Source organism: Lichenostomus cassidix, chromosome 18 (assembly GCF_008360975.1).
Source record: "Lichenostomus cassidix isolate B80296 chromosome 18, HeHo_3.0, whole genome shotgun sequence".
Taxonomy (NCBI): Eukaryota; Metazoa; Chordata; class Aves; order Passeriformes; family Meliphagidae; genus Lichenostomus; species Lichenostomus cassidix.
In genome coordinates this window covers 2,972,120-2,995,402 of record NC_139498.1, presented here as the reverse complement: position 1 = coordinate 2,995,402, position 23,283 = coordinate 2,972,120, and the positions used below count along the sequence as shown (strand labels likewise).

Sequence of the window (23,283 nt, the reverse complement as noted above, 5' to 3'; positions counted from 1 at the left end):
GACACTCTCAGGAACATGTTCCATCAAACTGGCAGCTGCCTCTTAAAAAGTGGAATATGAATTAATTCAATTTTATGCACTTCACTTACAGGAAAACTTAATCCAGGATTTTTAGTGTTCATTTTTAATTGGTCTTCAAGCGTCTGAGAAACATCTCTGTCTGGGGGTGGGTTTATCCTTTGCCTACCCTTGGCCCTGGAAGCTGCTGGTGTCATTCCACTTGGTTTTTAGTCACTTACTACTTTGTAAGGCATCTTAAATTTCAGTTTTTCCAATTTGGGCGTTGTTCCAAAAACCCCTCTCTTGAAATAATTAGCTTGCTTTGATTCCCTTTAATTAAATCATGTGAAGTAGGCTGGCTGTGTGCATGGCAGAGTCACAGGTTTAATGTCTTCTGTGCATTTGGAAACTGGGAGTCAAATCTGCTCCAAGTGGCAGCTGCACCCAGGGATGGTCCTTGGAATTTGGCTGTGTTAAGAAAAAGTGTTGCTAGGGATAAGGGCAAAGCAGCACTTGCTGTGGGTGTTTGGGATCTGCTGTGGGGAGGCTTTGCCAGGGGTTGGATGGCTCAGGATGTGGAGGTGATTGATTCTGCACTGGGATAACTGGGGTGGGATTGGGTTCCTCCAGGAAATCCCACCCAGCCCTGCTTTCTGAGCTTCTGCAGGACAGGAAACCTTCCACTCCAGTGGGTTGTCCTGCAGATATGGAATCATGGAATGGTTTGGGTTGGAGGGGACCTTAAAGACCATCCAGTGGGCAGAGACACCTTCCACTGAACCAGGGTGCTCCAACCTGGCCTTGGACACTTCCAGGGATGGGGCAGCCACAGCTGCTCTGGGCAGTACTGGGCAGTTCAAGAGGGAATATTAAAACCTCAAACACTGCAGCTGTATTGACTCTGTTTTATTTCTTTTACCCACCACAGTAACTCACCACATGCAGTGCCTTGTGTGTGCCATTTGCATTTGGGATTCTTTGTCACCCAGAAGCTGTTTCAAAAAAAAACAATCTTCAGCCAAATAAAGCTTTTATATCTCATTATAGATTCTGGGTAGGAGCATCCTTCTTCTGCAAGGAGGTGTAAAAGGCAGTTTCAGTATAAAATACTGAATGTTGGAGTAGTTTCTTCTGTGGATAAATTTGGAACACATTCAGTAAGGTATCTTAGGGATAAAAAGGGAGTGACTTCAGGATTTGTTCTGCTGAATGAGAAGAGGATGATGTTATACCTTGTGAAGAGCACAGGCTCTGGATGCCAGCAGAGACATTTGTCATACATTTTTCATACACTTTTGGATCTGCTGTGCTGGGGGTTGGGGTTCTGCTGTGGAATCACACACACACTGTGGTCTGAGTCTTGTGGAGCCTTTCTGGAACAAAGACTGAGGTCTTGGGCTGCAGGAAAATGAAAGAGGAAGGCTTGAATTTATAGCTTTGATGAGATAATAGGTTTATCCTTGTGTTTCCTTAAGGGGAAAAAATCCATCTCCCTGATGAAGGAGCTGTGGTGCTCCAGCAGTGCCTCTTGCCTGTGGTGATGGGAACCTGGCCTGGCTTCCAGAACTTTCTCTCTCCATTGCCGCTGAGAGTTGAGCAACGTCAGCAACTTCAATCCCCTGTTCTCACCCTGTCACCTCTGGCACTCTGCATCCCTTCCTTTTCACGGGACCTGATCCTGAGCTGAGTTTCCTGGACTCAGCAGCTGGCAGAGTGAGCAGAGCCGAGTTTGGGAGGTGATGACGAGCCAGTTCTGGTGTCTCAGGTGACAGCAAAGCACTTTGGCACAGCCACGGAGCTGCTGCAGCCCTGGCTCCCTTGGGAGAGGGGTCTCTGCCTGGGGATGCTCCTCAGAGTCAAACTTATGTCTTGGCCCCATTAAAAATTAAAGGAAAACCTGTGATTAGGTGAAGTTTCCAAAGCCAAGCCATTAATTTAAACACAAAATCCAGAGGACTGTGGGAATTTCTGCAGCCAGTGCATCCTGACATTCAGTGGGGTAGGATTTGATGAATCCACTGAAGGGGTTTTTCCCCTGCAGACAGACTCATGTTGGAGAGGTCACTGCTGTACCCAGCTCACCAGGGAACATCTGGGTGGTTTATTTTTCCTTTGAAAGCAGTAAAGCCCTTGTGAAACAAACAGACAATAATTTGTGAGGTCATTCTGTGAGGGGGTGTCAGGGAATGATCAGCGCTGTGGCTTCAAGGGGGACCATCTCACTTGACATTTCAGCATGAAACATGGGTAATGTCCACAGGAAAACCACTTGGTGCTACCCCCAAACAGGCTTATTTTCCAGGTTTGGGTGCCAAAACTCTTTTCTATTGAAACTCCTCGTATTTCCTGCAAATTTGTCAATATAGTGCTTTATCAGCCCTGAAGTTTCAACAATGAAAGGTGAAATGGCATAAAAATTGACATCCTAACTGTCACAAGTTAACAGGAACAGGTTGGATAAACCAAGGAGTGTTTCACAGAAGTGTGGCACTAACCAGGCAAAACTTCTAATTTTACCTGCATGAGCAGAATAATGAGAACCTCCTGGATCAGGCGACCACGTTATTGCTTTTGACAGGAGCTCTTCAGTGAGAGAGGAGGTGATCAGGAAATCACATTCCCACGGAAGGGCAGCTGACATCCCTGTCAGCACTTCCCTGTCCGTCAGGATGCTCCGGCCAGGATTTGACAGCTCTGCTGCTCCAGATGTACCATCCTGGAGGCAGCAGCTCTGGCTGGGCAGCAGCTGCAGAGCAGGGCAAGGCTGGAGTGTCCTGGCTGCTAATTGTATCAGGAAGCACAGATCTGTGCCAAACTCCAGGAAATACCTGTCACCAGCACCTGATGAAAGGCAGGAAGGGCAGCATGGTGCTCAGGGCCAGCAGTGCTGGGGAACTGGGCAATGGCTCATAAAAACAGGGTAAAACAACCTAAAGTCTGGGAGTGTGTCTGTGACATTGACAGGAGTTGCTGAGATTAAGCCCCACAGAGCTCCCAGGTTTTGGTTGGAGTCTGTTACCTTTTGTACTCATTAGTGCTGGCAAGCTCCTGCTGCTGGGAAGTGGAGGGGAAGGAATCAGCACCTTGACAGGGAAGGTAAAGGAATAACTATGAGAGGAAAGGAAAAAGACAAAAAAGGCACCACCTGGGCTGGTGTCTTACTCAGGTACCTGGTTCTTGTCATTCCTAAAACTCCCACCTGAGTCCTGAGCTGGCAGTAGGACTCAGACTGTGCTTATTCACAGGCTTCGTCCCCTCCTTTCCATTCTCCTCGTCCTCTTGTTTCTCCAGGCCCAAATGATCTGTTTGCAGTTTGGAAATTGAGATCTACAGACTTTAGAGTCTGAATCCACCTCCATTAACTGGGAGCTGTGTTTAATATTGATGCTCCAGGGACGTGAGGAGGGATGGAATGAGCCTGTTCTCCTGTGGAAAAAAAGCTGAAATTCCCCAGCACTCTGGTTCTGGGGGCTGATGAAGCTGCCAGCAGCCGGGCTGGGATTTAAGGGGCACATTTTTGCAAATCAGCGTCTTCATCACTACCCTGAGCACAGAGAGGAGGAGGTGGGGGATCCGTGGGAAGATTAATGCAGCCTCTTGGCTTTCCTGAGTGCCGAGGTTCCCGGAAAGGATGAGGGTGTCACATCACTGCTGCTTGCTTCATATTTTTCCTCCTTTTGCTTGCTTTTCTTGGGTGTTGCCATCATTAAATGCTGCCATTCATTTTTCCTTTTCCCCTGTTGGCTGGAGACTCTGACTGTTAATTGAGAAGCACTATATCTGCTCTTCAGGCTTCTCAGATAAACAATTAAAGTTCTTCATAGTCTTTTACTGTGACATTTTAAGACATTCTTAACTTTGCCTGTCATAGAGGAAAATCTAAAAAGCCCAAACTTCTGTGGCCTTGGTTTGTTTTATAAACAGGCTCCCAATAGCAGGTTTTGTAGAGGTGTGTTTTACCTGCCCTTAAACTTGGGTCTTTATTTCAGTACAGCAGATGGAAGGTTTTTATTATGAGTCTGGATTTTCAGTCCCTGCAGCTCTGGAGAAGAGAGAAAGAACCAGGCTTTTGTCTTTCAAAGGACAGTTGAAAGACTTCTGTTATTATTTGGCCTTGCTTCAAAAAAATGCAGTTTCGAGTGTGACAAACCAGCTCCTACCTGGACATCTTCAACTCGGCCAAGTTAAAATGGGTTTGAAGCACTGGGGTTTTTGCCAGTTTGGTTTTCCTTCCATCAGAGCAGTGTGCTCCGAGTTAGATGAGTTTGGCTGAGTTTGGCTTCCCAAAGTAACCAGTTCCTGTCCACACTGGCATTAGCAGTGGGGCAGGCTGTGTGCAATGATTCTGTCCTGTGCTGTGTCCCAGGCCAGGTACAAGCAGAGCCTGGACCCCACAGTGGACGAGGTGAAGAAGCTGTGCACGTCGCTGCGCCGCAACGCCAAGGAGGAGCGCGTGCTGTTCCACTACAATGGGCACGGCGTGCCCCGGCCCACCGTCAACGGCGAGATCTGGGTCTTCAACAAGGTGGGTGTTGGGCTCAGCACAGTTCTGCCAGGTGCTGAAGTGTTCTGGTAGAGCATGGCTGGGGTTTAGAGTTGTGGAGTCACAGACTGGTTTGGGTTGGAGGGACCTTAAAGCTCATCCAGTGCCACCCCTGCCATGGGCAGGGACACCTTCCACTATCCCAGGTTGCTCCAAGCCCTGTCCAGCCTGGGTTTGCACACTTTCAGGGATTCAGGGGCAGCCACAGCTTCTCTGGGCACTCTGTGCCAGGGCCTTCCCACCCTCACAGGGAGGAATTTCTTCCCAGTCTGTACCCTAAATTTCCCCTCTCTCAGTTTGAGCTCATTGCTCCTTGTCCCATTGCTTTTCCAGGCTGAGGACATGTTCACAGGTGGTTAGTTCCCTGTTTGTGTTCTTTGTGTTCTTGAGGCTGTGTGGCCAAACTGGCTGTCTCTGCCCTGTGGGGCACAAGGGGCTTTTCTCCAGTGCACTGAAGCAATAAATTATTGGCAGAGAGGTTGAAGGGGAATGTTTAAACTTGGAATTGTACCTGATATCCTGTAGGTTGCTGCTCTGACTCACTGTCTAGTGTGGGCATGCCAAGGGAGCACAGAGACAGTCCCTGGGAACTGGTTACTTTGGCATTTTCTGGCCTTTTGCCGCATGTTGAGGTTGCAATAACATTTTTCATGTGTTTATTGTGAGTGCTGTTCTATTAGTAAGGAGCAATGCTCTAGTTTAGCTACCATTTTTTGAGAAAATCTCAACGTGGTTTCAAAATTATAAAATCCAACATCCCCCAACTTCAGACATGTTCATTCTGACATTTTGAGGAGCTTCTCTGCAAATTCCGAAGGCCGGGTTTGTTTTTTTTTCTAAATATCTCCGAGTTTTTCGCTAAACAATTGGGGACAAAATCTGTTCACAACAGAGCTGTCGTGTCATGCCTGTGAAGAGGCACAGAGGGATGGTGGGAGCAGTGTTGGAGCAAAGACTTCTCCTCCAAGCCCAAGCCAGAGAACAAACCGTGCGTCCAGCCCAGTGTGGCAGCAGCATCAAAGCATCACCCTGAGCAAATGTGCTACAGAACTCTTGTTTAACACCCCTTCTTGCTTCAAACTACCTCATTTACATATCATTAGCAAATTTGATGTTTTATGTGACCCCCACAGTAGAGTTGGAACATAAAATTCTCCTGGTTGGAAATACCACAATATTAATCAGAGCCATAATCCAATCTTAACTGGAACAAGATGCGTTAGAAATATAAAGATAAAACAATGCCTTGCCCATAAAATGTCATCGGTGAGATGTCTCAGAGCAGGGTTTTTATGTGTGACTTCCTGGGGTTGGAATGTGCTTCACGTGAGTGGTGACCTTAAGAAAGGGCTGTGCTGAGGACAAGCTGTTCCTACCTCATTCCACCCTGCAGTGATTTGCAGAGCTCCCAACTCCCTAAAACTTTGGCTTTTATAAACAGTTTTTCCTATTAATGTTAATGAAACCACCGAAACTGTTATATATGGGCAAAACTGGGTTTGGAAATGCCTTACCCCTCCCTACCTTATGTAACACCTGGTTTATGATCCCTCCTGTCTTTATCGACGCTGATACGTGTCCTTGAAAATTTGATTTTTGTAAAAAGTTTACTGGTTTTATTACAGCTATTTTAAGTCTCTTGAATTTAAATGAGAGTTATGATCCCATCCATCATCCTGCTGATGTTAATAGGAACATCACAGCTTTTCCTGAGGATTTTGGGCCGGGCTCAGGGCTGGAGGAACACCAGGTTGCCCTCTGCCTGCAGCTGAGAAAGATCTTGCTGGCAGGCACTGGGTATTTGGTGGTGACTCTTTGCAGGCAGAAATCTGTGGTTTGTATTTTCAGCTCACTTAGTTCAGGATTGGCTTCTCATAGCTGATTTTAAATGGCTGGTTTTTATCCTCTTGCCTCCAGTTATTTGGGGGCGTTAAGATGGAAGACAAGGAACAAGATCCTTCCTATTTAAGGGGAACTGTGGGTACCTCACTCTGTTGAAGGCAGCTTTGTTGGTTTAATTTTAATGGATAATTTGGAAAGTTGCACAGAAGCTAAAGCTGCAATAAAATTATGAAGCATCTCGTTAGGCTCAGGCGGGGTAGTGCTGATGGGCTGCAGGGGCTTAATTATCCATCCTGATTTATTGATGGGGTTTTCAGTTTAAGATGTTTGATGTTAAATTAAAGACAGCTGGTTTGCATCCTTTATCAGTGTTGCAGAAATTTGGGATAAAATTGGACTATTAAATGCTGTTTGGAGTTGTTAGCACATATCAGAGCCCTAAATATCTGATACTGAAAACTCTTGGCGGAGTTTTGGGCTTTTTTTTTTTTTTTTTTTTTTTTAGAGTTGAGTGTTTCGAATAATGCCACAATAAAATCTGCTTGTCATTTGTGTTGACTTGGGTTCATGTCCTCATTATTGGAAGATATTGACTAATATTTGTGTTAATTAATATGTTCAATGTAGGTTTAATTTTGGGATTTCAGAGCTGGGATTTTGTGGGTGTATTTTATTGCCTCACCCAGTTCATGTTCTGTTGCTTCTGTGCCCCGTGGTAACTGGAGTGATGCTTTTCTCCTGGCAGAACTACACTCAGTACATCCCACTGTCCATCTATGACCTGCAGACCTGGATGGGGAGTCCTTCCATCTTCGTCTATGATTGCTCCAACGCTGGCCTGATTGTCAAATCCTTCAAGCAATTTGCACTACAGAGAGAGCAGGAGCTGGAGGTGAGAGCTCAGGCTGCAGGGCTCTGCTGGGGCTCAGTGAACACAAATGAAGTTTAAGCTTGCTTTGCTGTATGCACTGAAAACTGTGTTTAAAACCATGTTGCAAGGCAAATTAATTTGCAAATAACTTTGCCACTCCAATCTTTCTGGTTCAGTTTGCTACCCCATTAAACTGGGAACGATTTTTAATACAAGCACTAATTAAATGTTAATGTTAATAGAATCAACTTGGGCTCTAATGGTCCTTTCTGCTGAGATGAATGCTGAGGTGAACAAGACATCATTGTTTTGGTTGCAAAATTCTGCAATATCCGGGGCTGTATTTTGATACAGTTACAGTTTAGTGCTGTTGAAGTGAATGAGAAAATGTGAAACAACAAAAACCTGATCCACGGAGGGATTGTCCTGATGGTTCCAGTTCGGCAGAGAACACATTGGCGTGTGTTTCCAATGAAAAGGTGTCTTTGGTTGCAAATGGAATTAGTAATAAATTTATTGAAGCAAATCTGAAATGCAGAGTGGAAGGGAAGGAGTTGGAATGTTCTGTGCTGCCTCCCCCCTGCTGCCTGTAGCTCACAGGGAGAGGACATTTGTAAAGGTTCACTTCTTACACTTCTAAGACTCTGTATTAGAAATCCCAAAACTTCAAGGAAGGAATATTAATTAATCAGGGAACTGACTGTCACAAATACAACCTCCAAACAGATGTTAAGTGTCCCAGCCTGTCAGCCCTTTCCTTCTGAATTCCGGTTTTTAGAGATGCTTTAGTGGGGATTGTTTGGCAGGTGGAAATTCCATTGTACTGAGGAAGACAGTCTGATAGCTTAGGATATGCAGATCATTCCACAATTCCTTCTCTCCCACCAGTGGTAATTCCATATTTTGTAAGGATAAGAAACTGCCCAAGTCTGTGGCTTGGGAATAGCATTTAACTGCAATACAGGGATCAAGAGAATTGGTAATAGATGCCTTTTGAAGTCAAAGAAAGGTGGTTTGGATACCCTTTCCCAAATTTCCCTATCAGCCTGTGACTTCCACTGGAATATTTCTGGGGCCTTTCTCCTCTGTTTATACAATGCTCTCTTCAGCATTGTATAAAATTTTGATTTTGGTTTCTCATTCTGCTCCCAAGCAGGTTAAACAGGTCTGACTTCACCTTCCCTTTCCCTTTCTTCATGAATTTCCTTTTCCGCTTTTCTCTTGATGAGCTCCAGAGGGACTTGGAGGCTGCTTTGGGAGGGAGGCAGCCCCAGGGGACTCTGCTGTGAGCAGAGCCACTGCTCAGGTGGAGCTTTTGCAGGAAAACTTTTTTGCAAGACTTTTGCAAGTCTGGCCATGTGAGAAGGATGAGCACAAATGATGATGTCAGTCTTTATTTCAACAAACATTAAATTCCATCTTCTCTGGGATTTTTCATCTTGTGCAGTATGTGAGGTTACATGGGACAGCTGCTTTAGTATTTCTGCTCTCGCAGCACAGGTTAACACTGCCAGTTAATTTGGTTATGAAAATACTTTCAGGGTTATGTGTCAGCTTTTCATTCTATCCTTAGATTTCATTAACTCCTGGTGCCTGACTGAGGTTTCTGCTCGTGGGGAATAGAAAGCAAAGCCTTCGTAAGAGAGAGAGCAGAGTGCTCACGGCGTCATGAGAGCATGGAGGGGAATTCATTTGGAAAATTATAAATTATCCAATTGTTCAAATTCATGAAAAGTGAAGTAAAGCTGAAACTGGTGCTCCGGAGGGGCTGCCAGAGTGATCAGGATAATTGTTCCCCAACTCCCTGCTAGGAGATCAGAGGAGTTTGCTGTTCCCTTAATCTGCCAGAGGGATTCTGATCTTCTGATTCCATAGCTTGCCCTAATGAAAAAAATGCAAAATTTTGGAAAAAAAATTGATGGTTGAAGTTTACTTTGCTTACCTGGTTCAGAAAGGTGCTGGAAAGATTGTGTTTTCATTCTGTGCATTATTAGTCTCAAAGATCATATTCTTAGTCAAACTAAGTAGGAGAATCACCGTGCTTTTGGGAAATGGGAATGTTGGTCTATAGGGTATTTTTACTTTCTAGACTGAGGGTTGGTCTATAGGGTATTTCTAGACTGACATTTGGACTTAGCAGTTGCATGCTGTTAATTAGATATGAGTTCAAGCTGTGGCTGGTGCTGCCATAGTCACAAAGTTCTCCAAACCCAGAGCTCTTCCCAGGTTATTTCCTTCTGCTGTAGAAATGACCTTCCCTGACTCCCTGCCGGGAAATTCCCTCCTTCTCTGCAGGTGGCTGCCATCAACCCCAACCACCCCCTTGCCCAGATGCCTCTGCCCCCCTCGATGAAGAACTGCATCCAGCTGGCAGCCTGTGAGGCCAACGAGCTGCTGCCCATGATCCCAGACCTCCCTGCAGACCTGTTCACCTCCTGCCTCACCACCCCCATCAAGATCGCGCTGCGCTGGTGAGTGATTTCCCCTCCCTGCACACCCTGGGGACCTGCTTGGGGCAAGGGAGGGATTTATAAATCCAAATGCTTCACCTGACCCAGAGCTCCCCTGCAATATCGAATAGCAGGGTTTGAACTGTGCACTGGGGACAGCAGCTTATTAATGAGAGCTAGAAAGGTGAAAATATTGTTATCTTCTACTTATTGTGTTTTAGTTTCCAGCTCAATATCTAGGTTTGCTCAGATTAAAGGATTTACTGTTCTGGGAATTAAATATCTGTATCCTCAGAGAGCAGGAATGGTACATAGTGCAATACAACTTTCTGTAAACTGTCCTTTGCACAAATCATATTCCAAATATTGCGGTTGCTGTAAATAATGCAGTAGCTTTAAACACTGCTGGAGTGAGAGGAAGGGAGTGATAAACCAGGGAAAGCTGTTCTGGAATGACAAACCAAGTTAATTAGGCAGAAAGTTAGAAAAGGCTGTTCCAGAAAGCAGGAGCTTTTCCAAGAGCAGTGTTTTACCTGACACCAGGGATCTGTGGTGCTGGGAGCAGCCTGGAGCCCCTAGAGCTCTCCATTCCCAGAGGCTCTTCCACAAGTTCCTCTCAAGGTTGTGACTGGTTCAGAATGGAAAAACTTCAGGGCATTTGCTGGATGGGATTTGAACAGGCAGAAGCCCGTGGACACTGTAGGTGGTGGTGAGAAATTGTCACCGCAGCTCCAAGAGTTACTCACTGCCCTTTGCAGATATTTGTAATAAATCACAATTCTTTAAACTCTTTCTATTTCACATTAGCAGCAAACCGAGCACATTCCTTTGGCCAGGCTCTGCTTTGGGTATGTGCAGTTCTGCAAGAGAAGTTTTTAGGTGGGTTTTGTTTGTTAGATATGCTAAGAAAGGTTTTTTTCAGACACTGTGATCTGTTCAGGAATTTTCCGTTCCTCATCTCCATGGGAACATGGCTGAGGGGGTGAGCAGGGCAGGTTCTCCATAGGCTACACCTGCATGAGCACAAGAGATTCTCTGAGTTGTGTCTCAGGGTGTTTGACAGGAAAGATATTTGTAAAACTGCAGCTCAGGGGAAGGATTTAAACACCTCAACCTCAGCTGGCTGATGCTGAAAGGTGCCATGGGAACTCCTGGATAGTGAAGGATTTCTTCCCACCTCCAATCCAATGATTGTGTGGTGTTTGCTGCACACTCAGGAATTTTATTCTCTGATGAAGGTTATGCTCCTTTTGTGTTCCCAGTTGATTGGCATTATTGTAGGTGTGGTTTTACCCATGCAATCTCGTAAATAATAAGTGCTGCTTGTGGATCATTGGTTTTCACTGATGTTAAACACAATAAATGCAAAGCCAGATCCTCTGCTGCATTCTAAGAGTTTGATTCAAGCTGTGTGTTGGTGTCCTAAAGCTGTTAACCAAAAATAACCACAGAGACCTTTGCCATTAAAACCTCCCTTTTCTTTCAGCTCTGCCCTTTTCCTAAAGCTGACCCAGAACCCTGTGGAATTGCTGTTGAAATCCAATATTAGTGCACTTCCAGACTGGCATTCTAATGAGGTTTCATACATGGAATTTATGGGCAAATGAAAGTTTGAATAAATGTTTATCCATCCCATTTTGCTCTCCGTAGCGAAGTCACTGAAGGACAAAATCCTTCATCAATTCAGGCTGCAGCTGCAGCCACTTCTGTGTAATTTCGGGGGAAGTAAAATTGATGCTGGGAAGAGAAGCACAGGTCAGCCAAGCCCTTGGGATGTGGGGCATGGAACTCCTGACGCCAGCCTGCAATTCCAGGAGCCTGGAGTGTGCCTTGGCTGTGTGGATGCTGATTGTCCTTGTGTGTAGTGACTGCTGTGAGCTGACGTGTTCCAAATAGATCCTGTAACTATATAAAGCTGCGTGTGAGGCAAATTGGGAGCTAAGCTGCATGGATTGTTAATCCTGACGGATCGCGCTGTCGGGAGCAGCCGCGGCTGTTGGGGAAACGGGCGGCGCTGGGTGTGTTTGGAGCTCTGATTTACGCAGATCTGAGCGTCTCGCCGTGTCCAAGGCACGGGCAGCTCCGTTGGAGGCTGTGCTCAGGGCTGACTCATGTGCCTGCCTCCCCATCGCTCCTGGAAGGTGCAAACAAGCTGCACTCACACATCCGGAATTCCGCGAGGCAGGCGAAGGCTGCGCTGGCCTGAGCTGACTTTGGGGCTTTGTGGCTTGGAGCTATGCAGTCCTGTCCATAAAGAGGGGTAGGGATCCTGAAATGTGCTGGAAAACCCCCAAAGAGCAAGGAACAAAATGTTCCTGCTCAGCCTGGGGAGTTTGAAATGTGTGGTTTGTTCTCCAAAAGGCTCAGCTAGCACGGGAAGGGCACAGGAAAGGGCTGGAGCCGTGGCAGCTGATGTGTTTAAAGTGTTTTGTGGGCTTTTCTCCCTAATGCGCTGATTTTGAATTTCTGCTTGAGATTTTGAGGTTAACTCAGCCAATCCTCTGTCCCCCATTACACAAACCACACTGAGTTTCAAAGTATTCCAGTGATACTGAGCACCATTTCCTGCTTCTCTGGGTTTGGGTTGAGAGGACCTTAAATCCCATCCAGTGTCACCCTGTGCCATGGGCAGGGACACCTTCCACTATCCCAGGTTGCTCCAAGTTGGTCTGGGACACTTCCAGGGACACCCTTGTTTAGAGGCAGCAAGTGTCACCGTGCAGAGCTGTGCTGCTCTCATGATCCTTCAGGCACAGCATGATCTGGAGACACCATCAGGAGGGTTCAACTCTCCCAGCCTCCCCAGAGTGCAGAGAGGCTCCTGGCTGCTCCCAGGGACCTTGCTGTGCCCGGCTGAGTCTGCCTGTGGCTGTTTAGGAGGGAATTTCCCTGCGTGGGTCTGTAATGCACTGTCGTAAGAATTTTATATTTCAGCAGATTGCACAGGGATCCCACTGCAGTTCCTGGGTTCTTTATGGCTTCTTTTTATGCTGGATGACGCACGCGTCAGGAAAGCAGCCTGGGGACCACGAGCTTTTCAGAGCTTGTCCCAGTCCTTGGCTCCAGTGGATGCCCTTCAGGCAGGGGATGCCACAGGAAAGCTGGGGTAGTCCTCATGATTTCAGAAATGAGCTCTGCATGCCTTGTCTTTAATAAGTAATTGTTCTCCCCTTTATCTGGGGAAGAGCCTTTTGGATGTGGGTGAGGTGGCTCTGGTGAGGAGAGATGTGGGATGTGGGAGATGGGATTTTTGGGCAGCTGAACCCTTGTGGTCCCACAGAACTCTGGGCAGTGTGGGGCAAATGTTGGCTGAGATTATACTGAGGGGTAAATTCCTCCTTCAACAACACAGAGGAGATTCCTGAGGGACTGGAGCAATGGGCTGGGAATGTGGTGCTGTCAGAGGAAGTCATTTCAAGTTGGATTTGCTGGGTTCCCATCCTGGAGCTGTCATTCCCACTGCTGCCCTGTGTTCCCGGGAGGGTTGGAGGAGGGAGGCAGCACTCAGAATCCGGGCTGGCAGCATCCCCCCTTCCCACACACTCCTGGGTTTAGCAGCTTTGGGGATTTTCCAGGCACTGCTGACAGGACTCGGCGTTTTCCAGGGCTGCTGTTCCTGGAGTAGTGGGATTTGTAAGGCTGAGGAAATGGAGTCAGCAGTTTTTTTAATTAAATAACGGAGGTGTCTGAACCTGACGCATTCCTCCCGTTCCCTTCCCTGCCTGCAGTGCCAGAGCTCTCAGGGAAGCCCAGCCAACGCTGATCATTATTCCAGCAGCATCATCCTCCCCAGCTCAGTGTCATGCTGCTCCCGGGAGGCTGTGCTGGATGCCTGTGAGCCCTTTTCCCCCCGCTGTGTGTTGGAACACTTGTCACCCTGACAGTTACAATGGCCCAGTTTTGACACCTGACGGTGGAAATGGCCACAGAATCACAAGGGTGACAAATGCTGAGGGCTTCATTTGGCTCTGATTGTGCCGTGCCAAAGTTTCCTACCTAAACAGTGCTTTAAAAGCAGAAACAGTGCAATAAAGAACCCTCCTTCTGCATCCTCTCCACAGCACCTTGTCATTAAACACTCAATTAGTGTGTTCTATTTTACTGTCTCTCCCCAGGTTCTGCATGCAGAAGAGTGTCAGGCTGGTGCCAGGAGTCACGCTGGATTTAATAGAGAAGTAAGTCAAATTTTATATGTGTTGGGGCATCCTGAAGGGGGTTAGGAGAACAGAAGTCTGCATAAGAAGTGTAAATTCTGAATATGAAAGTGTTTCCAGGCTTTCCTGCTATTTGGTGAGGAGCTGCATGGTGTGGGGAAGTGGAGCTGCCAATGGCACCTTATTAGTAATGGGATGACATCATATCAGCTCCAATTTCTTGTTCAGTTTTTGCATCTTTTCAATCAGCTGAGGTTCAAAAAGCCTCTCAGTGCTGACAGCCCTTCCACACAGGTGTGTTGGGTCAGCAAGGCTCGTCAGGAGTGTTAAGCTTTTTAATTGTGCTAATTTTATATGGGAAAAATTGATTATCTCCCCTCAGCTGGGGAAGGTAAGTGATAATTTGTATAAAGCTGTATTCCAGAAATACTCACAGGACCAAAATAAAAAAAGTACAATTTACAACTGACAGAGCAGAGACAAATACTGTGTCTCAGAGGAGGTGTCAGAGTGGTTTTCAGGGAAAGGATCCACCCCTGGGTTTTGCTTTCTCTGAAAGCTCTGGGGAAAGTGTGCTGGGGTTTGGGTTTCTTGTGACCTCAAAGAGATGGGAAGCAGTAAGGAAACCTTCCTGGAGCTGACCTCGGAGCGCCAGATGTGTGCACAGGTTTGGGGATGAGGAGGAGACTGAGGCCAGCTCAGGCCACTGCATAAACAATGGCTGTGGTGTGTTAATTAATGAACAATTGCTACAAGAGTGTCTCTAATCAAAGACGTGGTGAGGTCGCTGAAGGTCTGAGCCAGGCAGCTCAGCCTCGCAGAGCACTCGGATGTGCTGCTAGGTGTTAAATCCTCTTTGAATGGAGGTTTCCTGGCAGAAATAGGCTTTTGTTCAGTGCTCTTGGTGTGTGCTGTGCCACAGCACATGTGTGTGTGTGTCACAGTCTCCTTCAGGGGAAGGGTGCCAGCAGCAGCTTCCTGTGGATATCAAATATTTAAACCTCATCATCTTAATTTGATCCTTATATCAATTATAGAAAACACAGATTTTTATTACAGTCTCGAGATAGAGCTGGAATAATTCCTGGATTGCCTATGTGTATATTGTAATTTATAATTCAGTTGTCTTTAAAATTGGAGAAGGAGTTTATATTGCAATTAAGCTTGCAGACTTTGAGGCTAAATGAAGCTGCACCTTCTCCGAAGGGCTCCGATTTCCAATTATCTGGGCTCAGCCCACATCCTGATGAAGGAACGTGTAGTGGATCCTGATGTGCATTTCCATCACTGATCTTCAGAGATGAAGCCAAAACAATCCCTTAGATTAGAAATAAAGATCTTTTCTGGAGCCAGACAGCAAAATATAAAGGAATTTTGGTGGAGTACTGGGAATTTGGGAACTTCTGGCTGCCACTTTGTGAGACCTTTTGTTGGCAGCATGTCTGTCCATGTTCCTGCTGCCTTGGGGGGACTTTTCTGTTTGATCCCAAGACTTCAGATCATCTGTGCTGGTGGTGTAGCTGCTGAGTAACATGAACTGGGCTTTGTTCTGCTTTTTAAAAAGTTTGGAAAAAACCCTAAGGAATGATTTATGGGAATAAATCCATGGTAATGGGAATTCAAAACTGGGTGCTGAGAATCAGGGATGGACAAGGATGCTTTAATCTCTGCTGCTGCATTGGGCTCCCTCTCTTGAAATCCCACTCTCAGGGGACCAGGAAGGATATCTGGTATTCCTGGAATTTTTAACTTGAGTCCATCATGCAGAAGGAGGGAATTCTAAACAAAATTCCCCTGAGAAGTGGAAAACAAAAAAAGCCTTGAGAGCTGTTCCTGCTTCAGATGGGGCTGCTTAGACGAGAGTCTGTGCCAGTCTGAGGAAAAGCCCATGGGTCTGAGCCCAGCTCAGTGTCACTGTCTCTGCAGAGGAGTCTGGTCCCTCACTGGCAGGTGACAAAGGACTCCTCTGAATGCCATGACATAGAAGGTCCTGGTGTGGCTGGTCCAGAGCAGAGCCTGCTCCAGGCTGTCGTGCACCAGCACCACATCCATAAAAGTCACCAGAAATAACAAATGTGAGACTAAAATTAATGTTTGTTTCCACTTGAAGCATTATCAAATGTCAGGGGTTGGAAATTGCTCATGTTTTAACGTCTGTTCAGTATTGATGGGTGATGGTTCAGTAGAAGCCAATTTAAAGATGAAGGAGGAAAAGAAAATCCCAAGAGATCAGCCCCTAGATCATCTTGTAGAAAACTCAGTAGAAGCAGTCAGAGCTGATTTCAGTGTCTCAGTGAGTGCTCCTGGCCCCAGTGCCAAGGGGCTGCTGTGCCTCAATGCCCTGGGAGCCAAGGTAGCTCTGGGCTCTGCAGGAGTGAAGGTGAGGAGTTTCCCTTCCTCACTCACTCATGTTTTGCTGTGCTGGAGTGGCTCCTTTGTCACTGCTGTCACAGGGTCTCAGGCAGTGCAGGCACAGCCTGTTGTGAATGCAGAGTGAGGATGCTGCTCCCAGGAATGGTTTTCATGGCAACGCTCTGCGCTCACATCCTTGCTCCGAAGGCTCTGCAGCTCCTGCACATCAGCCCAGAGCCTTTGTCTTCCTCAGAGTTTGCCAAGCTTTCCCAGCCCAGGCATAGCACACCTGGATCATCCCTGGATTTGTGGTGGGCACATGTCTCTGAGCACAGGAGCTGTGTGGGTCCTGTCTGAGCAGCTCTTGCCAGGTCAGGAGATTTTACATAGAACCCCTGAGGTTGGAAGAGACCCCTGAGATCACCAAGTCCAAGCTGTGCCCAATCCCCATCTTGTCACCAGCCCAGAGCACTGAGTGCCACATCCACTCCTTCCTTGGACACCTGCAGGGATGGGGACTCCACCACCTCCCTGGGCAGCTCCTGCCAATGCCAGACCACCCTTTCCATGGAGAAATTCCTCCTGATGACTGAAAACTGCCATGAAAGTCACTGTCACCCGGTGTGAGCTGAGTGTCTGGCTTGCTGGGGAAGCTCAGCAAGGATTCCTTTGGTTCCCAAGTAAGCCCCTCTGGCTTGGGGAGCTCTGCTCTGCTGCAGAGGGTGTTCTGCAATGCAAATATTGACGGGGAATCCTCACCAGAGCCTCTGTGGCCTCGTGTTCCCTGCGCTCGCTCCGGGGGATCCGTTAGCAAACACTGCTTCACAGATGTGTATTTTTCCTCTGTTACCAAGACAGACAGGATTTTTTTATAAGATGTTAATTTCTGGCTGGTTTAGAACTGTATTTATACAGGGGAATGTGCTGCCTCTGAACTTGCATGGGAATGGTGCTGCTGCACATGTCAGAGGAGTGAGTGGCCACAGAGAGGCTTCCTGTGTTGGTCCTGATACTTCTAATATTTAAAAACTTGTCACAGAAAGGAAATTGGGTTAAATTAGGATTAAATCCATAGGATGTCTTACCAGGTCGGTGCATGTTTTTGAAACTTCCACATCCTATTCCTGATACTTTCTCATGAGGAGCAGAGCTGTGCTTGGGAGTGCCAGGCTGTATATTTTATATTGTGCATCTGGTTATTAACAAGGCAGCCCAGCACTCAGTCTGTTGGTCTTGGTTTGTTGGGTGAGTTTTTTCCTTCTTTTGTTGTTGTCTTTGTTTTTATGAGGAGCAAATAAACACTGACAAGCATGTTTAGGGAAGCTGGTCAGGATGGAGGGAGGAACTGAGGAGAGTGAAGAACTCGTAACTCTTGTCTTCCCTGAGTGAATGGAGTGTGTGTTGATCCTGGGTCACAGGGCTGTCACCTGAGCTCTTCCATCACAGCAATCAGGTTGCCTTGTGGTGCCCTGGTTTGTCCTTGTATGAGAAGTTTATTCAGCTTCAGGATGAAAACAGTTTGAAGGACCTTTTTACAAAAACAAGATGCTGAGCTCTGGAGAGCCTGATGGAACAATGCTGTTTCTCCTTTAGTGAATGTGCTTTGGCCAGGCTGTTGTCTCAGGGATGTTGGTGCTCAGAGTTATAAATGTGAAGCCCAGAGGGACAATTGGTTTGTCCTCTCTGACCTTCTGCATGTCTCAGACTATGGAATGTCCCCAGGCTGCGACTCAGAGGAGTCACAAAGCTCCTGCTCCTCTGAGCTGGCTGTGCCTCAACCCTTGGAGAGTTGAGGATTGAATCACTTCTCTTTCTTTTAGTGGTCAAGTGCTCTTCTTTCTTTCTTTCTTCCTTCCTCCACTTGTGAGAAGTATTTGTTGGCGCCAAGATTTCTGTTGTAGGTATTTATCCCAACATTGTTAACTTTGTTCCTTGGTAGGATGGATAGAATGACCTTAAATCTCTCATTCTGTTACATTGATTCAGTTTTCAAAGCTTTTTCTGCATCCTTTATATTCTGTATATCCTGGTTTTTCTCTGTTTAAATTAATGCCAAAATGGGAATATTTGGCAAAACATTCTAGTTCCAGTCTCAGCATACAAGGCCCAATCTCCTCTGCCTGCTGCTCCTTGTAATGTTGATCCATGCCCAGTTCCCTGTCCATAATCATGTCTAAATGCCCAGGGCTCTCCCAGCTAAACTGGTGTTTCTTTGGAGTGTGTTGGCTTTTATTCTGTGTTTACCACTTGCTGAATCTCCATGTAAAAGGAAAACATTACAGCAAAGAGTCCCTTTCTCTCCACATCTCATTCCAAAGCCTCAGAAGTGTGCATGAGTGTAGCCCAAAACAACAGGGGTTTTATTGAGGGTTTTATTTCCCCATTTGCAGGATTCCTGGGAGGCTGAACGACAGGAGAACTCCCCTGGGAGAGCTGAACTGGATCTTCACAGCCATCACAGACACCATTGCCTGGAATGTCCTGCCCAGAGGTAAGGGGGAGATGAGGAGTCAGATCAACAAGACACTGAAATAAGGAGAAAATTAAACCCTGAACCTGGAAGAACAGATCAGGATGGATCTGAAAGCTAGTTTGTTTTTTATTTGTTCTTTGTACCAGAGCATTGCAGAGACCTGATCATTAGAACCCAGAAAAGGTTTTTCTGTGCTAACACAATTGTTGTGGCTTGAATAATTCTCTTTCTTACTGTATTTGTACAGAGCAATCTGTTTTCTTCCAGCCTTGGTTAGTAGCATAAATAAAGGGGTTTTTTTCTCCTCTTTGCTGGTAAGGCAGTTTTGCTTCCCATGAGTAACTTCATCCCTCATTTCTCTACCCCTGTTCTGCTCTGAATTGGTGCTTCTGGAGCACAGGCAGCCAAATTTGTCAACAGTTCTCCAACCCTCCTCTTCCTAATGCTCACACAGCATCAATTCTTCTCTGCCCTGTAGAAGAGAGCACATTTGCTATCTTTTCAGCTTCATTTTGGCTTCTCATAAGCACATCAAACTGCCAGTTAACAGATGGATAGTTCTTGATTAAACAGTACACAGAGGTCTTGTTCTCCCTCAGTAATTTTCCAAAAACTTAGTCAGGCTGAGCTGAAATGAAACACCAAAAGGGGGATTTGATCCAGAAAAGGCAGAAAAGAACCTGAGGTAGAAAGGGTTTAATTGTGTTAATGTAGAATGGAGTAGCTGTGGTGCTTTGAAGGAGCTCTGAAGGCAGAATTTCCCTTTCATTGTTCTCATATAATGTCCCTGCAAAACTGCTGGAGATTCCTTGTTACTGGAATAAAACATTAACATGGTGTTATGTCTTAAACCCTTTTTGCACATTACCTGAGGTGCTGAAATGTGCATGTAGTGACTCCTGCAATCTCTTGGCAGATCTTTTCCAGAAGCTCTTCCGGCAGGACCTGCTCGTGGCCAGCTTGTTCCGTAACTTCCTGCTGGCAGAGAGGATCATGAGATCCTACAACTGCACCCCCGTGAGCAGCCCCAGACTGCCCCCCACCTACATGCATGCCATGTGGTAAGTGCCAGGCACTGCTTGGAATGGGATCTTGGGAAGGAATTTCTCCCTGTGAGGGTGGGGAGGCCCTGGAATGGAATTCCCAGAGAAGCTGTGGCTGCCCCTGGATCCCTGGAAGTGTCCAAGGTCAGGTTGGATGGGGCTTGGAGCAACCTGGGATAGTGGAAGGTGTCCCTGCCCATGGTAGGTGTGGCACTTTAAGGTCCTTTTCAGCCCAAACCATTCCAGGATTCCATGATTCCACTGAAATCTCTGCAGTGCTTCCCTGGTTCAGTCAGTGGATCAGGAATGGAACAGCTTGTGGCAGCCTAATACCCATCTCCAAAGCTGCTTCTGCTCTGGGCATTCATAATTATCCTGTAATTCTGTGGTGCAGGAGCTTCAGTCCAGCCCTGTCATCTTTCACTCCAAATATCAAAGAAATGGGTCATCTGCTGCCTTCATTTTCCCAAAGTGAAGCTGATCCCTTGGGATTGTGCAGGATGGGAAGAGCCAAGGGCCTGAGGGAAAGATAACTTGCATTGCTGAAGTTGAAGAAATTCCTGCTGCAGCATTCCTCTACTTTTACTGTTGCTTGTAAGATGATTAATGGAAATGGAGGTGGCACAGTTATCAAAAAGCTCTTAAATGTAGTTTCTGACTATCAAAGCAATGTCCCATGAACAATTATAGTAAAAATAATAATAATAACAGTAATAACAAAAATGCTGGCTTTTATTTTCTTACTCAGTGTGATTAATAGAGCAGCACCAAATTGGTCCAAGTACAGAGTGGTACAGTGACACTGAGGGGGCTCCTGGGGGACAGAGCAGAGCCTTGCTAAAGGCTGAGGGAGTGACAAGTAAAGGCAGCTGAGGGGGTTCAACCTACCTGCATTTCCTGAATCCTTTTAATAGGTTTCCTCCATAAAAATGTGGAGGAAGGTGAATGTAGAGGAGGGATGAAGGGAAGATGATGAATGAGTGTAGCACTGACAGCAGCGTTGAGGAACTCAGATTCTCAGAGCAGCCTGGGATGGTGGGAGGTGTCTCTGCCCATGGCAAGGAGTGGGGCTGGATGGGCTTTAAGGTTCCTTCCAACCCAAAGCATTCCATGATCCCACGTGGTTCCTGTAGGGGATGGAGGCAGGCTGGCAGCAGGGAGCCCCAGGAGCCTTTGCAGGTGCAGGCAGACACCGAGCAGGCATTTGCTGGTACCACAAAGCTGCTTTAATTATTGAAAATCCTGGAGGGAATCAGGGAGCCTTTGGCTGGAGTTGTCAGCAGTTGGGCAGCTGAGCATTCCAAGTTCAGCAATGGCAAACAACGTCCCTGAGTGCTTTGGATCAGCAGCTTCTGAGGAAAACTGCTCCAGTCATTTGTGAACAGGGTGAGCTGTTTTATCAGTGTCACCAGGGGGCTGGGACACTTGTAAGAGCAGAGCAGGAAAAGCTGCCCAAGTGCCCGTGGTGACTCTGAGCTGCTGCTGGATGTGGCAGAGCTCCAGCCATCAGCTGCAGCTTCCAAGTGCAGGAGGGTAGGACTCGGTGTTGCAGGAATTTCAAAATTAAACCAGTAAATTTCTGGAGTTATTTATAGCTTGCTTTTTGCCAGCGTATTAAAAATCTATATTTTCTGTTCCTGATAGGAATATAATTCATTCTTATTGCCAGCCTATTAAAAGCCTATGTTTCTGGTTACCTATGGGAATATGACTTTACTTGGAGTTGGTGTTGCCAATGGTTGAACCCCAGGAATGAAACTGGGAACTCCTGGATCCCATTTTTTTATCTCTCTGACTTGCATGGCAACGTGATGGGCTCTAGAAACACATTTTGTTTGCTCATAGTGTGGTTGTCCTGGAGCAGAATGGTGTTGGAAATTCCTTTGGGAAGCTGCAGGATGGTGCTGGAGACACCTTTGTGAAGCCCCTCAGAGCACAGCACGTTGGTGCTGCTTTTTAGGATTTACCAGGAGAAATTCCTTAAGAACAATTACACAAAGGGCTCTTCTCCTTGTGAATCCCAAACACTGGTGAAGTAGAGAGCAAGGGAGCAGGGAATTGACACACTTTATTCAGTGCCCTCCAAAAAACATGCAGTTTGTAGCAAATCCAGCAAAGGGGAAAATTCCACTTCTGTCCGAGGTGGCTCAGTGCGTTATTAGGAACTTTTAGTAAGGACAGATTTAGAAACTAATTTAGGGCTCGCTTAAGTATTTTCTAAAAATAATCACTTGTCTGTCACCTTTCTCTCAGGAATTTTCTAATGGATCCCTGATCTGAAACCTGCAGACCCATTTTACAGTTTGGGTGGGCTGAGTGATGAGATGAGGGCAGGGGAGTTGGCCACAGGGTGCTGGAAAGGATGAAATTCCAGGCAGGGGGTTGTGGGGATCCCGTGGAACCAAGGTCTGCAGTGCTGGGCAGGGGCCAATCCAGCAGAGTTTTCCAGACTTTCCCCAGATTTTTGATCCCCAGGCAATGTTTTGGGGAGCAAGTCTGGCTGCCATGACAAGATCTGCATGTGGTGGGAGTGGCACTGCAAAAAGTCCCTTATATTTGAGCATCAATATTTACCTCCTGAGTGATTCCCACTGCCTCTTCTGGGGCATTAAATCAACTTCTGCTCTCTGTCTCCTTTCCTTACCCACATCTCTGCCTGTTGGAGTTTTCCCCAAGTCACATTGGGTGGCTCCTGGGTTGGGGATCTGGCACAGGTGTAATAGAAGTGCTGAGGCTGCTGCAGGTAGGAGCTGCTCTGCCTTTGGCTTTAGTCCTCTTAAAAACAGCTTTTTTAAAATTTTAACCTTCCAAGTCGGTGTTCTGGCCAATTCATTTGGGAGATCACAGTATTCTTTTTAGCTGGAACTTGAGGATAAGTGAAAACTTTTATTTTTTGAGGGAATATTTGACCCATGAGTCTCTTCACTTCACCAAGAAGGGCATTGTGTTTTGGAGTCAGGAGAGCTCTGGTCTCTGTGGCCGTGTTCTCTTTGGCAGAATCTGACATGTTACTTCTGTTTTTCCTACTTTTATTGGCTTTCTGAGTTTTCCTTGCTCAGCCCTGTCCCTTGGGGCATGGGCTGACTGTGTTTTTGTGGTGCCTCTCACTTCAGGGTCTTGGCTGCTGCAGGCACTGCTCTAATACAGGATTAATATTAACATTAATATTAATATCCATTGATTGGCTGGCTCTGCTGTTCATTCTGCCTATTGTGCATGAGAACAGAGCTCTGTCAGCACCTTGATCTCTGCTGTGATGGATTAGGGTTTATGCATTACTGCTGTTGCCAGCTGCTTTTATTCATGGCCTTTGAAAAGACCTAATAATGCGTTTGGAAATATTTCCTAACGCAGGTCGTATATTAAACCCCAAGTACCTTAATTATGCTTTGGAAGAGCTACAACCCATCCCTAATAGAAACACCATGGTGTGTTTGCAGGCCATGAAATTCGGGTTGAAAGGAGTCATAATGTACTGCAAATACAACGAGCTGGAGATTCTGGCTGAAAACAAAACCATAATGCAGCAACCCAATTACAGGTGGAGCAGCACGG

The 23,283-nt window shown here is 46.5% G+C and overlaps 1 protein-coding gene and 1 long non-coding RNA gene across 7 annotated transcripts in view; one reads left to right on the top strand and one right to left on the bottom strand.

The window, feature by feature from the left end:
* Window positions 1-23,283, top strand: part of RPTOR (regulatory associated protein of MTOR complex 1) — a 97,378-nt gene that overhangs the window by 20,934 nt on the left and 53,161 nt on the right. For all 6 annotated transcript variants that reach the window (XM_085077466.1, XM_085077465.1, XM_085077461.1 and 3 more), the window contains exons 4-9: window positions 4,367-4,525; window positions 7,131-7,277; window positions 9,552-9,727; window positions 13,822-13,881; window positions 18,603-18,703; window positions 19,602-19,746. In XM_085077466.1, the coding sequence (XP_084933592.1) occupies window positions 4,367-4,525; window positions 7,131-7,277; window positions 9,552-9,727; window positions 13,822-13,881; window positions 18,603-18,703; window positions 19,602-19,746 (788 nt within the window). The remainder of the gene's footprint in view (window positions 1-4,366; window positions 4,526-7,130; window positions 7,278-9,551; window positions 9,728-13,821; window positions 13,882-18,602; window positions 18,704-19,601; window positions 19,747-23,283) is intronic.
* LOC146429426 (uncharacterized) lies at window positions 927-4,372 on the bottom strand. Its single transcript, XR_014855564.1, has 3 exons — window positions 4,161-4,372; window positions 1,233-1,398; window positions 927-1,131 (listed from the first exon to the last, which is right to left on the bottom strand). It is a non-coding gene; the product is annotated as an uncharacterized LOC146429426 (long non-coding RNA).